General features: G+C 47.6%; 3 protein-coding genes across 3 annotated transcripts; 1 reads left to right on the top strand and 2 right to left on the bottom strand.

The window, feature by feature from the left end:
* Positions 1-1,343: 1,343 nt before the first annotated feature.
* On the top strand, positions 1,344-2,182 carry LHYA1_G008022 (putative acetyltransferase; the record flags this gene model as incomplete). Its single annotated transcript, XM_031152943.1, has 3 exons — positions 1,344-1,489; positions 1,556-1,792; positions 1,867-2,182. Coding segments are annotated over 3 exons (699 nt in total), but the record flags the coding sequence as incomplete, so codon positions are not given.
* A 4,771-nt stretch (positions 2,183-6,953) lies between these two features.
* On the bottom strand, positions 6,954-8,423 carry puuB_1 (Gamma-glutamylputrescine oxidoreductase; the record flags this gene model as incomplete). Its single annotated transcript, XM_031152942.1, has 4 exons — positions 6,954-7,068; positions 7,090-7,763; positions 7,809-8,104; positions 8,153-8,423. 4 exons carry the CDS (start codon positions 8,421-8,423, stop codon positions 6,954-6,956), a joined length of 1,356 nt encoding a protein of 451 aa, XP_031002760.1.
* Positions 8,424-11,037: 2,614 nt separating this feature from the next.
* scp1 (Sterol regulatory element-binding protein cleavage-activating protein) lies at positions 11,038-14,683 on the bottom strand (the record flags this gene model as incomplete). Its single annotated transcript, XM_031152941.1, has 3 exons — positions 11,038-14,162; positions 14,217-14,488; positions 14,577-14,683. Coding segments are annotated over 3 exons (3,504 nt in total), but the record flags the coding sequence as incomplete, so codon positions are not given.
* Between the last annotated feature and the right edge of the window lie 1,986 nt (positions 14,684-16,669).

Below are 16,669 nucleotides of genomic sequence, written 5' to 3'. Positions count from 1 at the left end.
ATCAACTGAACGCTCTCTTTTCTTTCTTGACAGCAAGAAAACCGTCGACCGAAAATCGAATTTGATGAAAAGGATTGGATTACATAGAGAAAAAACACTCTGAGCTTCCTAGATCTGATGTATCATCACTTTCTACATATTTAAACGGTTCTGGCCTCCTCGAGTCCCTTTCTGGTCTTCTTGAGTCTCTAGAGCGAGAGCGAGAGCGAGAACTTGGGTGTGATGTAAAATTCTTCGAGGGGTGAAGGGAGGGGTGAAGGGAGGCATGAGGAGGAGCCATTTCGATTGTATTTTGCTGTTCTCTTGTTCATGACTTCGTAACCAAAGTTCTCCGCGAATGTCTTGTCTGCATACGCAGAAGTTAATGCCTTTATGATAATTTTCAGCAGTAGAAAGCTTGAAAACTTAGGCTTGTGAATGTATAAGCAGGATATTGGCCTTCATCTTATGTACTATAAAAGGCCAATTTTACCTGAGTTTAACGTTAACAGGAAGGGCCATTATCTCGACCACAATATCAGATCATTCTTGTAAGATCACGGGTGTCTGGTGTAAGGAAGGTCATTAAATTCAGAAGTCTGGGAGCCAAGTCATGGGGTAGATGTGGATGGGTTCTGTATGCTTTCGAAGTAAGCTTCGGCTTAAAGTGACTGCATGAAGTCTAGTTTTGACAGCGAAGGAGAGGTTGTCAGTGAATTTGTTCATGCATGATTTGCATATGAAGCTATGCTAGTATGGTTTGGAGGAGTCAGACCAGGCGGAATGAGAGAAGAGAGCACTAAGAAAACCAAGCGTTAGAAGATAAGAGTGCATCTTCTAAGTAAGAGTATAAGGAATACAATAGAGCCTTTCATATAATAGAAGGTAGATGATATAAAGATGCGTAGACTGGTCAAGTAGGATCTAGAAGCAGTAAAGAGTCATTTGGTGAGGGTGCTTTTTGATTGCGAGGTGGAGTAAATATACCTATTACTATATCTATGGAAGTAAAGGATAGAATTACCTTATCAAATTATATTGTTACAAGTAGCAAGTTATAGATAGCAAAAGAATATGCTTACTATCTTGATTTAGAATAATGCTCGATTTACCTACTCAAGTTATAATCCATTGGCTGGGTCAGTTTCCCCCCTAAAAGCAGGCATGGCCCGGGATCCCCCACTTTCCCCTTTCGGCCACCCCACTATATTATATATCTCACGACAACCTCCTGCCGAACAAAAACATAACATTCCTATTTGCTCTCTTTTGATTCTAGAATTGAATTCTTTTACAACACTTCCCCTCGATGAAAGGCAAAACCATCAAACTCTCCTTTATTCACCTCACCGCCACTCTTCAACATGGCAGCTCAACCTCCCCGTGACCTTCCCAAGGCTTCGGGGTCGCAACCTAGTATCGAGAAGAATCCAGAACTCGTCGCCCTTGCCAAGACATACGAGAACACCCCGTGGTGTGAGGACTACGAACGTATGATATCCGGCATGCTGTGAGTACAGTACAGGATATCCCTACCTCAACCATAAAAGCCCAATTTCCTAACATCCAAATCCAGCTACAACTCTCTTGCTCCAGAACTTGAAGGAGGCCGTCTACGCGCCCGAAAACTCACCAAGAGATATTGTGATTATTTACCTGATGATTCTACGCCAGACTCGCTGGGTGAAGAGCGCGAAAAGATGCTCAGGCAGTTGTGTGGGAGGGTTGGAAAATCTCCTTGGATTGAACCGCCGTTTTTCATGGACTACGGATGCAACATCTCTCTCGGTGATCGTTTCTACGCCAATACCAAGTACTTCCCTCACTGCCCTGTCTTCCGTCTTATGTCTATCTCGGTACTGACTCTTTTTCTTACTTTTTCATCAGCATGGTGATTCTCGACTGCGGACTCGTCACTATCGGCGACCGAGTCATGTTCGGGCCCTTTGTCAGCATCTATGCCGCGACGCACGAGACAGAAGTGCAGTCTCGACAGGACAACATTGAGTTTGCGCGCGAGGTTACGATTGGTGATGATTGTTGGATTGGCGGGAATGTTGTGATTCTGCTGGGGGTCGTGATTGGGAAGGGGTGTACAATTGGGGCAGGAAGTGTGGTGACGAAGAGCGTGCCGGATTATTCGGTTGCGATTGGCAGTCCGGCGAAGGTTGTCAAGACGGTTGAGCCTCCTGTGGGGAAGTTGGAGTAAGTCAGTCGACTCACAGAGGGAGAAATTGCACAATACGAGGGGTAGTTGAGACATATGGGGGGTATAGTGTTTGGTGTTAAATACTAGATGGCTTTTTGGTTGGCGCATTTCTGGAATCCCTCCACAAATCCTAGATTGTTATAGAATAGTGTTATCAGACAAGTAATAGTGTATCCCAGCTGGGCGCTTATCATTCAGCACGCTGAGAAGTGTTTCTTTATAGGCTGTATTCCGTGGAATTTGGACTCAGAAATGGTGTCCAGAATCTTGAATTTTGAGGACTGGAGAGATGTGATTTAGTTATAAAAAACACGTATATACTACATTTCATGGCAATTTCTCTAAGCAGCTAGTAGGCTGTTGTCAGATTAGGGAGGGTAGAGATGAGGTAAGGTGAAGGTTCTTTCAATTTTAAAATAGATAAAAACGATTTCAAAAGAGCAGAAACTTCACGTGTGTAGAACCCCAATAGAGGTTTTCCATCAATCTCATATGAGAAATGAGAATAAGAAGCTAAGACCAGAATTAAACTAGTCGTGATCATAATGAAGGAAATTCTTAACAACCCCCGAAGAAATTCCAGTTTTCCGTTTAGCAATCTGGACGGTATGACAAGCTGGATAGAAATGCGCCAACAATGCGAATGCTACCCGGAGGTTTTATCATTTTATCGTTTTATCGCCTCAATTGGGATTGGGCAAATAGACCTAAGGCATACCAACATACGGCGCAAAGCCTCGAAGAGGATAGGGATCATCCCACAGCTGAAGGCTTATATTCGGCATCCCACCATGTGGCATTCCCCATATCGTAATCACCGCCATAAAGGCCGTGGCCTAAGCTGAGATCGTCATAATCTGCAGTGATGCTGTTGTTGAATTCGGGTTGGCTGAACTGCATTTGCGGCATCTGATTCTCCCATGCTCTGTTTTCTGGCAGGTTGGAAGGGTATGCATTTTGGTGGAATGTCTGATGTCCAGCGTCGAGTGGTGCGGCTAGGTTGAAGTCACCCGTGAGAGGCATTGCATGGTGAGGGCTTGGAGAGACGTTGCTAGGAGTAAATGGAATACCATGAGTGGTGTTCTGTGGGTTGACAAGCGTTTGCGCGTGGTCTGTGGGAACATTGTTCGTGGCGCTGGAAGCAGTTTGGGCATTGGACTGCTCTAGGCTTGGAAACGCCGAAGTGTTGGATGGTTTTGGGGAAGGGATTGGCCAGTAGGAGTAGCACACGACTTGAAGCTTGGAGCACTACCACTAGAGTAAGATTTAGACGAAGTGGATAGGTCGCTACAAGTGCCAGCCAGGCTCCACACTTGGAATCCATTTTGAGCCAAAGCCAAAAGTGTTGATTTCAGCTCCTGGTCAGATTTTGCGCTTCGTATGTTCTCCAATTTGACTTCTACAATTCTTTCATAGACTTCTAGAAAGGTGCGAAGCCCTTTAGAACGAACAGCTGGGGACATTTCTAGGGAATCATACCCTGTATCAAATTAGCTTCGGGGTTTCAAAAGAGTGGATAATAAAGCTCACATGGAGTTGGAGGGACATCGACATTGGGGAACAAAACTCTCCAAATGTCTTTCCATTTGTCCCCCTCACTCTTGGGCTTCTCCTCAGGCACGCCTTTACGTTTGCGAGCTTGTTTCTTTTCCTCGAGACTTGTCCACTGAGCATCACTAATGCCCTCCTTCATCAAGTCTGTATTGCGTGAACAGGGCACATCAAGTTGGCGATGGCGTTCAAGCTCCGATACTGCTGAAGATCGATTGCTTCCCTTGTACGTGAATGTCCTGTAGCAGCGGTCGCATTGAACTGGATAATGCTTTCGCTTCAAATGCTCTCTGTCATAGTCAGCGCAGATCATATAATAAGAAGAGATGAAAGCGCAGATTTTACTTCAAAAGTTGGATAGTCTTAAACCCAGGGCCTATGCAAGTACGATACTGTTTATCATTGACTTCGCCTTCCGGGTTGTACTGCACGCAGTATCTCGAAGGCGCAAATTTGTGGAATGGACATGCGAACTTTTGGGCTGGGATAACAGTTCTGACGTCCAAATTGTTCTCCTTGAATCTCTTGCGTCTGTTTTCATCTGCATCGTCATCATCTTCCTCACCATCCTCGCCATTAGTGCTGTCAGGCGAGCCAGAAAGCCTGTCTCGCTTTGAGCTGCCCGGTTTAGAAGTGCTCTGTATGGTACTTGAAGATGAAACGGGAGCTTTCTCGGTAGTACCACTTCCCCCCGAACCTGTGTTACAAGTCCTAATATTCTCTCTCCACGAGCTAACTTTCTTGGAAATGGTTTTTGATGCGCCAGGATAGAACATACTGTATAACTGGGTAATTAAATGTGAGGCAAGCTCGAGATCAGGATAGACTGCCTGTAGTATTGCGCTCTCAAAATAGTCATTAACTCCACTCCATTCATCATCACCACAGTCAGTCTCATTAGCACTATCTTCTTCGGACTCGCAGTCACTTTCAGTTGAGTCGGAATCAGATCCTAGCGAATCTGGTTGCTTTCTCGTATATTGAAACCCCGAGGTTTTCTTCGCGACTGGGGTATATCTTGCAGATGCAGTCCGAACTGGTAATGCTTTAATCGGATGCGGCTGTTGGTTGAAGTGGCCGATGTCAGCGCCTATGGATATGGTTGTGAGAGGGAGGTGATTGCCACAGCCATTAAAATTAACATCAATGTATTTAGTTGAACTTAAAGAGGGTAGAGTTGAGTCTTCCAGAGGCCTAATTTTTAGGGTGTACAGTCAGACTCAAAGTACACCATATTGTTTGAGACATTCTTACTTAGAAGCTGCCGATCTCCATAATTGTTGTGGGCTCTGCGTTTGTCGGCGTTGGTAGCTGTTTTCATCCAGGATCTCGAATGGACACCAGGGATCCTCAGTATCGAAAACACCACGGGAAAGCTGCGATTGTGTAGAATTGTTTCTTCTGCTAGTGGCTAAAGTATGCTCGGGTGTTGAGTATTCGGAGGACGTCCTGGATGAACCATCGGTCAAAGAAGGAGTTTGACTACCATCATCCTCATATTCACGTTGAAGGTGGGATAAACTTTTGCGTGGGCTGTGATCAAGCCCAGTCAACGTTGGGAAATGGGAGCCTCCATATATTTTTGCTGCACGTAACTCGGCGGATTGTTGATAGCTGTGATGGTCCATTGTTTGAAACTCAGGTGACGAGTCACCACAACGAAAATGAGTTGGAATATATAGTAGACACACCCAGTGCATGCGACAGAATCATTTTATTAAACATTGTGGTGATGGCGGCCTTTTGATCGAAAACAGTCCAGGCTGACAGCGCATACAGGGTAGCTCCTAGAGAACATGATTCAATAAAAGGCTTATATCCAACCAGATGTGTCGAAGCATTTGCATTTTAGAAGATTGACTCCAGTTCGCAAATGCGTTCGATGAAATCGCATGTAGTGGCGATCCAATGGCGCTACCACATACTTCGGCTGCGCAATAATCAAGCATCAGGCACCCCACGGGGCAGACGGAGCGGAGCCTCAGAAAGCAAATGCTTGAATGGGTAGAGCAATTGCGACAATGATTTGCGTTGTGCATAATATACTTACCAACTAGCCGACAGACTCCCCTCAACATGAAATACACAATAACTTCATCCCATTTCTCAATAGTAACGGCTTTGTGGTGCATGTTAGTGCGGAGGGGGTATCAAGAATCCGTCGTCTTCATTTACTCATGAAAGCTCGCGCAAATACAGCAAGAATAATAACAATGAAACGCAAATGAGGGAACATTATGATTCAGTGGATACATATAAAAGCGCCAAACCCACCAGCAAAGCCTCGTTATCGACCGAAACAATGACACTCCAGATGAACAGAATACAAAACAAAAGGCAAGACGGCTTCAAGCCTAAGCCTAAGCCTAAGCCCAAGCCGCAGCCTACAGACCCAGGTACACACCGCATGAGCTTCTCATCTGAGCGACTGGCTGACACTGCAAGAGATTACGGTGCATAAATCGCAGTATTGACGTCGGGGGCTGCCAGCTTCACGTGCGCTCCCTGTAAGCCCACTCAATTCCTTGCGACAGCTGTATGCATTGAAGATGGCTAATTCCTAAGGGTACATGAATGATATATCCTCACCGAAACGATAGAAACGGAAGAAGACAACGGGGATGTGGTAGACAAGGTTGATGTAAAGAGCTGTGGTGGGCGAAGTTGGTTCACCATGTTTAGCGCAGGGGATGACAAACTTGATGCCTTAAATTCATGGCGAAAGCCTCTTAACTCGCACGTGCTTTCATGCTTTTCTGTAATAGTACCTTATGGACGTATAGTTCCTCACAATATACAAGCTGATAGAAGACTAAAATATGGAGATGTTTGCAAGGGCTATTTATATCAAACAACAAGAAGTGAAAGTGAGATAAAGTCACGAGACTCGGCCCAATTCTGCACTATTCAACACTTATCTCATCACGAGCGTGTAAAGTAACGCGAGAGAAGCAAAAGTATGAAAACTAGGCGCTTTATAATCAGATTTTGTTTCTCGGCAGACTTATCCAAAAGTCTGAAAGGAAATTTCAGTGCCACTTGCACCTTCTCCAGAAACAACCCATCTGAAAAGCAGAAAGAGCGCCCCTCATATATACGAGATCTATATACTAAGCACAAGTCGTGTTGCCACTCGCTTTAAAGACATTATTTTGGAGACCGCCTCTTCCCATCTCCCCAAACGAAAGAGCCCACTTCAGTTTATACCCCCCATTTATTTCCCCCTCAAATCATCCCTCTCACTCTCCAATCTCTCCCTCGTCGTTTTAAACATCCCTGGCACATCCGTCTCCTCAAACGCCTCTCCTCCCAACATCCCCCACAACCCCCTTCATCGTAAGCCAAATAACCGGCATCCCATGCCCCTCAAACCCCGCCGCACAAAACATCCCTCCCGTCCAGGTACCTCCCCCACACTCGGCAACCCATCAGCATTATAGCCCATAATCCCCGTCCAAATCTGCTCCACCTTCGCACCGCTATCCTCCCAACCTATAAAGTGCTCTTGCATGTAGTTGTCAAAGTAATGTGCTGCGGAACCGATGAGCGTAGAGTCGTCAACGGTGTTGTACCATTCCGAGGGATCAGAGAAGAATGCGCTGCGCGCGCCGCCTACTACAATACTACCGTCTTTCCTGGGGATGAGGTAATCGTACGATCCTTTGGGGAGGCGCAGACCGTATGTTTTATCTATTTTTGGGGGGTGCGAAGATGGTGGACAGGTAATGCGACTGCATATTCCGCGACATGGAACGATTTTGCCGGCATATTCAGGGAGTAGGAAGGCAGTGTATCCATTTGTTGCGAAGATGATTTGTTTTGCAGATATGGGACCTCTAGGAGTACCTGCTGTCCATAATCCGGAGGGAGAAGCGGTTGGGCATATAGATGTGACAGGGGTGTGGGTTTGCAGGTTTAGACCTTTCTGGATGGTGAGCTTAAGGAGGGAGAGGAAGAGTTTATAGGGCCAGACGGAGGCGGCCGTGAATGTAAAGCAGCCTACGCAGCCTCTTACTCCTGATACCTAGACTTTATTAGCTGAGCACATGATTTGAGGGGAGAGATACACTTCTTCAGCACGGTCTGCATCTGTCCACTCGAGGTCATCTATGGTGGACTTTGCTACACCAGCCTCCTTGAGCTTGAGGTAATTAGCCTTGGCTACAGCAGCTTGCTCTGGATCCGTGTAGATATCAAATGACCTCGTAAATTCAAAGTCACACTCAATGCCCTCTCTCTTCACCAAATCCGCAAAAGCATTCACGTGATCGAGCTCAAATTGAGCAAATTGCTCAGCTGCTTCAAGTCCATATTCCTCAATGTAACGCGGAAGACGAGAGTAAACCGAAGGACGGACATGACCACCTAAAGGATAAGTTAGTTCCGTTGTAAAAGGTACAGTGTTCAACAGACCATTTCTACCCGTAGCACCAGAGCACGCTTGACGCGCCTCTAGTAACACGACCTTTTTCCCCGCGAACGCCTTGGACTCTTCACCGACAAGAAGGTGATACGAGGCCGCAATACCAGCATACCCGCTGCCGATGATCAATATATCGCATTCCGCCGGCAGATCTGCCGTTGAGCGGTGGCCGTCTAGCTCGTCAAGGTCTGTACGCCAAAAGGGAGTTGTGGCGTGTGGCACCGGCAACATGGGCTGCTGATCAGTTTGTATGCTACGCATTTTGACTTCACACGGAGTTTGCAGAATAGAGAAAAGGGAATGAATAACGGGAGGAAATAGGTATGAAGTTTGTAAGTAGACCTAGCTTACGTGAGAGCCCCGTACAGAATGATACGGTGAGTGAAATTGTAGCGTGAAATTGTAGCTAGGAGGTAATTGGCTTTGGGGATGATTGATAAGGTAACAAGACTCATCTGATCAGAATAGGAACACTATCGACTGATATTCATACCTTTCTTCCGGCGGTGAGCGGCGTTGGCCGATATCCTTGATAACAGCCCTCGCGAGATGAAACCCCTGAAGCTAGTGAATCATGTGACCGGTTCACAAAGAGTATTTCATGGCCTTAAGAAAAGCTGTAAAGTGTTGTAGATTCGGCACTGTGTCTTGAAACTATCAAATAGCTAAGTTCTAGGATACAGGAAGGGTCTCATAGACCCATACGGCGCTAGCTACAGCACTAGCGGTCGGTCAGTCAGTCACGTGGAGTGGTGGCATATCGGTACTACAACGTATAGATAGATATTTGCAAGACCTTCCCGGGGAGTAGGTACTCGGAACCACCTAATAGACAAAATCTTTATTATAAAAACACATCAAATGTTTAATTTTCCATCAAAACACCTACCAACCTCCCCGGTCCTCTTCACAACCCCTCTGCCCACCCACCCTACTCGTCCTTCTAACCCCTTTTCCATCTCATCTCACCCTCTCTTCATCACTCAAGTATGCTGCACAGGATTCGGGCCCTGGTCCTTAAAACTCGTCGCCCCATTCGGGCTCTTATAGCCAAAGAACGCCTCGTACTGATTCGGCTCGTCCACGATCGTCATGACCGTGAAATCGCCCTGGAAATCCCAACCCCATGAGACTTCCCACGTATGGTTCTATAGCCGCGTACCAGTTAGCTTGTATTCCTATCTTCCAAAAGCATATTGCCATCTCAATCTATCTCTCTCTCCTTCTCTCCTTCTTCTCTCTCAAGGTAAACTCACCTCCTCGCAAAAAGCCCCATACCAAGAATGAACCGCCGCCGGCGTCCCCACCGTCCGATCCGTAACCGTACACAGCTGCAGCCCAAACTGGTAATCGATAACGAACTGGTAAACACCCGTATGCTCGTCCGGGAACGTGCGCGTGAGGTTCCTGACCGTGATGGAGAAGGGGGTTGTGCGGGGAGTTGCAATGGCCGTCGCCAGAGCGGTAGCCGGGAGGAGAGCGAGGAGGGAGAAATTGAAATTAAACTTCATTTTCTTCTAAGTGATGAGGTTGAGCTGATCTGAGCCAGTACGCGTGTGTTTGGAAGCTATCATATAAGTTGGGATTGATTATGGTTGAGGCGGGGCGGTAATGAATGGATGATTGGTAATTGAGATATGAATCAACGGATTGATTGATGCTGGTGAAGAGATGGTTTCATCCAACATATATAAACCCAGAAATCAATCCTCGTAACCATCACACCACACCACACAACACAACACCGTTTGTCCTTGTACCCCCTCTAACCTTTGCAACGCCCCGAACGCACGTCCGGGTGCCGACAGGGCAGCGAGGAAATTTTTTCAACAACTCAAGACAAGTCAGGTCAGAAGAAATCTATTACGAGTTGGAGAACAGGTGGATGTTTGCTGTACAATGTAATGTAACTTGAAAGACGTTTCAGTCTCGTATTTGTTAGCTAGTACATACTACAAAGTATCAAAGCTGCTTGGTTTGGTTCAGCTTAAGGAATTGAGAGAGGGCATACCTGTCAAACACTTATTCAGTACTATACTATCCATACCTACCTTCCCTTCCACTCAAACAAACATCCCATCCATCCATCACCTACGAAACGTTACAATACGCTCCTTCACTTACACTTCCTTCCATCCATCCATCCATCTTTCCGCCCTCATAGTTCCCACAGAATATCCGATCAATCATAACAACCGGCCCTGAATCTCTCAATCTCACTTTTCAGACACCAAGTACATATACCAAATACGATTGATTATACGAGGAAAACATCACTTGCAGTTGCAAAGAAAGGGAGGAATGCGGGGTATATGCAGGGGACCGATTACATCCAAGGGGTGCCTGCGTTTCGGGAACGCTACTAGAGGAATAGGAACAGATAGAAGGTTTCTCGAAAGAGTATACTACTGTTGTCGCTCACTCGGCCACTCGGCATCTTTGTGGGGAATGAAGAATGTTCGGGTAGCAGCAAGGCAAGGGTTGTAATGACTTTGTATTCCTTGAATCGTAGCGTCACTCCCGATCCATCGCACCGGCTAGCTGCATGGCGTGCCATGGGCCTCAGCAGTACTGATTTCCTTTCCTTCTACCTGATTTTCCATTCCATCCAACGTAGTATGTACCATATCATAGCGTTACTTGACGCCAAAGGAACATACACAAAATATTCAACTCCATCTATCTCCAGACGCCGAGATCATTTTTATAATAAAACTTGATCTATCCAATCCAATGCAAGCCGAGCCGCCAACGCCAGCCTAGAATTTGCTAGGACTTGGGGTATATTCCCATGAAGCTCCTATGCCTCAATCACTACCGTAAACCAATCAATGCGAGCGCAAAACCATCACCCGTCCCGGGACTCGGAGGTTGTTCATATGCTTCCACCCGTCCCACTAATTGTCGGTCTTCTTTCTGAACGAACTGTAGGCTTCTTTTTCCTGCTGCTAGCAGCCATGCCCACAAATGAGGTATCATTATTGCCCGCTTCCTGGTCATCAAACCTATCACTTCCCACCGTGATCAACTTAATGACATTACCCAGTGCGACAGCAAGGCTCCTCTTGCCAACTTTCACTATAGGGCCTAGTCTACTAACAAGAAGGTAATCTCCGCCTTCCTGCTCATCGCAAAGAGGGATATTTGACCTGTCACCTCTCGAATTCAAACTCCATACCTCCCAAGAATCATCCTCCTCTTTCTCGGGTTGCCTTGCATCCGTCGAAAATGATTGTTTAAGATTCACGCCGCGGCGACGGAGACCACCCATGGATTGCGTGTGATGGCCGATAGCTTCCTTGGGTTGTTCTTTCACCCGCTTCCGGACTCCCACGATGTAGCCCACCGGCAGTGCTTCCCACTCTCCAGGGTTCTCCACTACATAACGATTCTCAACTGTCTCTCGCCACAGGCAGCATGTTTTGCTTCCCGGTGTCCAGGGGTCACGGAAGCAGATTGTATCGCCTTCGCGTTCTGGAAGGTAGGACTGGAGTATGAGGGACCCCGTATCAGCAGTGGTGTAAGCAAGTGCGAGATAAGCGAGCCCAACGGATCCACATTGTGGCCTCCTGCGAGTGGAGTGAAAACAGCGTAGAGAGTCGTGCTTCATGGGCTGCGTCGCGAACGTATGTGTTACCTTGTGCGTGAAGATGTCGATGAGCTCAATCGTATGGCTGCGTACCGTCAGGAAAGAACTAAGGGCCGGTAATGGTAATATGGACAGAATTTCTGTATCGCCTTCGGGGTCCGGAATCTCAATGCCTTCGGAAATCCAGCCCTGGTCCAGCAGCGAGCCCACGTGAACACAGCCACGCTTGGAAGAAGTGACTATACGTGGAGGTGGGTGAGCACATTGAGGTGTCGGCTTTTCAAAATGCGGTCGAACACAGACTAGCGGACTGCGGCAGACCTGCAATATATTGCTCTTGTTGGATTCCATATGCAGCTCGGTCATCATACCGTTCGATCGGACAACCACAACGGGGTTGATGAGCTCCGACTCGTGGTAGCCAAAAAAGAATGCTGCTGGTTTGCGCCCCTTAATATCTACATCCATTACAGGGCCCCACCTTCGTTCAGGGATGTTCCATAAGAGGACCTTGTTCTGTGCTGACAGGAGAGCTAACCAATTGGAGTCGCTGTCGATTGCTATAGCCACAACAGGGAAAGGGTTAATATTAGAACCGGGGTCCTGGATAGTGTAGTTGAAAGCGCCCTTGCGAGTGTCCCATATTCGTACCCATCTATCCAGACCCACAGATGCAATGACGCCTTCGTTCGAAGCGGTCAAGAGGATAACGTCGAGTACATGGCCTCGGGGTAAGGTTTTAATTGATAATAATGGTCCATCGTCGCGTCTTTCGTCCTCTTCGCCTTCAGGGAACTCGTTCCAAAGTAGGAAGTTCATCAAGAGCGACACAGCACCCACAATAAATACCAAAGCTGTAAGGAATCCTCCAGATTGGTGTCTAACAAAATCGTAAGCCGCTGGTAGGAAAGGTCTGACTCCAAGCTGTGTTGACGTTCTATCAGACCCATCGAGTACGAAGATCAAGGGGTCATAGACGCGGGCGATGTAGCTTTTGCCATGTGGTTTGATCACCTTGATAATCTCGTGGGCTGTCTCGTGATCCTGCATCCGCAGCCATGCCGTCTGAGCCCTAGCCTGGTTGATACCAACAGAGAGTAAAGCGGGAGAAGTGACTGGAGATTCGTGGGGCCGAGAAGTGATAAATCGCAAAAGGCGAAGGGTCGTTTGGGCCAAGCTTGCGTTTTCAAAAAAATGCCACTGCGCGATGAGAATGAAGCTTATCATCACAACAGTACCAGCAATTCTGGTCGACATAGGCGCCTCTCCTCGTAGCACCGAATCTGTCCAGGTCGTTCTTGGCTGGTTTGGCGAATAGTGGCGCACGCTTCGAGTAGGGGCTTTCTTTAGGGAGTCCCCCAGCTCTGTCCGGCGTACGTCGATACTCAGTACCGCGGTGAAGAACGTCATGAGGTAAAAGAAATCAAATGTAATAGCAATTGCCGCAAAAGAGCAGAATGCTGCTATTTGAGAAGATACCACTTTGGAGAGCAGCCACAGTATTACAAGGTTTTGACCAAAAGCGGCAAATGCAACGTGCCCTGTCTCCCCCAAGGCTTCTCCCATTCTGGCCGATGTAGAACTCGTTGGTGGTGTCATGATAACGGCATTGATGTACCTGAATATGTTCTCTAGACCGATCGCAAGAACAACGAGAGGATACGCCTCCCTCGGAATCTTGGACAAGTCAATTTTGAGCACGGCACAGACCGTAAAGCTGGACATGATGGAGACAAATATTTGAGTGCTGACTGCAAGGATGAGGCCTAATCGAGACTTGAGAGCTCGCAGTTTTGACAAGCTCAGAGCAAAGTAGAGAGTAGTGAGAGAATAAGCAAGCGCAAGGAAGAGATCATCCTGAAACGAGAGGGGTTGAAATCGAAACTCATATAGCGTGCTTAGTAGCGACCGTCCATCGGAGGGGATGAGGCGCCATTTGTTCGAGCTCTTGGATGCGATCTCCTCTGCCTTTCGCTCCCATTGCCTACCAACAGGCGAGTCGAGCTTATGTATCAAGGTGATGATCAGGGCATCGGCAGCAACGAGTCGGTGCCCCTCGAAACGCTTGCCACTGAAGACAATTGAGTGTCGGAGGGTCACATTGACCGACGTTGCTTGCCGAGAGTGCTGATTTACCGTCTTGATAATATCCTCATCCTGTAAAATATTGTCGGATGAACACGACCAATATTGTAACGGTGAATGGAAAAACCAAGACGAATTGCTCAACCCGTTTATAACATGGAAACTATCTCGTATAGTCGGTGAGAATTCGGTAGAAGCGACATTATCAGGGTCGACTTCGCCTTGTGGCTGTCGAGGATCAAAGTCCAAGGTAGGTCCAAGTATTTCATCCTGTATCTCAAGCGCACTTTGCAAGACCTTTGGTTCTAGCGCCTTCATATAACTGCCTATGGCAGGGTCAGCGATGCATAAAGCCAACGCTTATGACCATGCTAACGTACCGTGTACCCATATTGATCGCATTACCACATCCACGCGCATATCAGTGTTTGTCTCCAATGGTGTGGCCGAGGTCCATACGTGATGGGGCAGGTTCGAGGCGCCATTGGCAAAGTCATTCGTATAGAGGAATGGGAAGGGGTATATCAGTGCCACGGCGACAGCGACGGAGACGAGAAGGGTGTACACCGGATGTCGGGCAGCATTGGTACCGAACCGGGTGAAGACATTTCGAAGGGGATGCTTGGTATCGAGGACCGGAGGTGCTGTTGTTCTGCTGATGAATCAGTGATTTGTCACGGCTAGTGCTGAACAGAGAAGCAAGAGAAACTCGATAGATGTTAAAAGAGCAGAAGACATACCCTCGAAAAGGATACAAGAAGTACCAGATCATTTTCCGCTGCTCGGCTACCCTACCGGCCAGAAGAACGAAAGCGAGTCCTAGAGCGACAACTGCAGGAATCAGTGAAGCTCTTATCGAGAAGTAATCGTATCAGTAGCACGTCTTTTGCGGGCATTGGGCGACCGATGTCGTGATTGTGAGGGTAGGTAGTAGGTATCTATTGGCAAAAGATTATTGCTGGAGGGCCGACCAGGTGGGGGATTGATTGAGGATGAAGGTAAAGGTCATGGTTGATCACATCTGTGTGGCGATCACGGAGGCCTGTGCTGTGTAGAAGTCGATTGTGGATGGAAGGGATTTCCAAATTCCAGTATCCAATAATGCAGTGCACCTCGGAGGGGCAGCAACTGGGCCAGGAAGAGTCGATCCAGGCAAGCCGTATCTGTCTTCGGCCTTGTCAAGCTGTTGATGTTGAGCGGCGAGACGAGCGAAGTTTTACAAGGACCCCGGACAGCCGAGCTAAAGCTGGTGCTGGGCTGGGCTGATGGCTGTAGCTATCCGGCCAACGGACCACCGCAAGTAGCGCACCAAGGAGTCGGTACTTTGCACCTAATAATGCAGATATTCTATCTTTTGCTTGTGAAGAGAATAAAGAGAATAGAAAAATGGAAATAGAGATGGAGATAGAGATGACCAGAAATGAAATAATGGCGGCTTGTGTTTGAAGTTGTCCTCGGCCGCATGGAGATTCATCTCGTCCCTCGTCGCAGAATCGGCAAGACAATGCGCATGCAGCCTCAGTCACTAATGGTCCATCTTCATCTTCTCACTCTGTCTCTCTGTCCCTTAGTCTCTCAGTCTCTCTGTCCCTTAGTCTCTCAGTCTCTCACTTGAACCCTCTCTGCCCTGTGCACTCACTCAACCCTCTCCTCTCCTCTCCTCTCCTCTCCTCTCCTCTCCCTTCCTGTCCACTTACTCACTCGCGGATCTCAATTCATCCCTTTCCGTCCCTGACCTCTCAACACCGGAATTCATAAAAAAGACGGTACGGTATGGCCGGCAAACGTTTCTCTTTCGGGCTGCACGACCCAGATACCTCTTATCACGGGCTATTGGCATGCTCGTTGTACCATCCAGTAATGGCTGCAGGATTTCTACTCACTGTGCGCTTCGATCTCCAGCCTGCTGTGACGAATCATACTGAACGCGCCGGCTGTCTGTCTCCCCCGGACACTTCACAAGCAACACGATTCTGTCGATTCGATTTCCCGGGGACAAAAGAGCATTCATTCATTCATTATACCGTAGCAGAGTCGAGCACGAAGCGTGGACACGCCCTTTCTTTTCCTTTTGCGTGCGTTCCTCAGCCTTCTCTATATATGTTCCTCCAGGAATTCCAGGTGGGAGCTAACTCGGCATCATTTAAAAAAGTCGTAAGTTTCTCACCTTTCTGACGTTACTATCACCCCATTGTGCCCCCGTGCATATTGATGGGTATTATTCTTGAGCGAATAGATCTATACGCCTTTCTCATTTCTAAGCATCTTTCCGCGGCCCATGAATGCTTTCCCAGCCATGTGTTCCCCCATGCCACGCCCCCAACATGCAGGGAAAACATAATCAGAGCCCCGCCCGCCTTTCCCCGGAACGCCGGTGTCGGTAGGGCGGGGTTACTGTACAGTACAGTATACTGTAGATGTACTTAGATGTGAGTGAACTCAGTCCCGTGCAGATTGCGGAGGTCTAACCCACTTTGGACAATTTGATTACTCGGCCAAGCACTTTGGGACAACTTGATTACTCGGCCAAAGTCGTCGAGAAGGTGTGCTGTACCGTTTCCTACGCACGCTGGCAATCGAGGCGAAATGCTACTTTTGGAAATATCCGTTTCCTGCAGCCTGGCTCGAATTTCGCCGATGGTACGCACTAGAACAAAACTACTCTACTGTCGGGATATAGGTCACATGACCTTTGCAGTGAGTAATGACTAAGCGATGAGGCTTACAGTAAGTACAGTAACCACGAGACATGACATGTCATGTATGGGACAAAAGGATAAATGACTGGTGAGTAAGTGAAGTAATATTGAAGACTAAAATCAGCCATCTATTT

The sequence above is a fragment of the Lachnellula hyalina genome (assembly GCF_007821495.1).
Source record: "Lachnellula hyalina strain CBS 185.66 chromosome Unknown contig00152, whole genome shotgun sequence".
Classification (NCBI taxonomy): Eukaryota; Fungi; Ascomycota; class Leotiomycetes; order Helotiales; family Lachnaceae; genus Lachnellula; species Lachnellula hyalina.
This window is presented reverse-complemented; position numbering and strand designations above follow the sequence as displayed.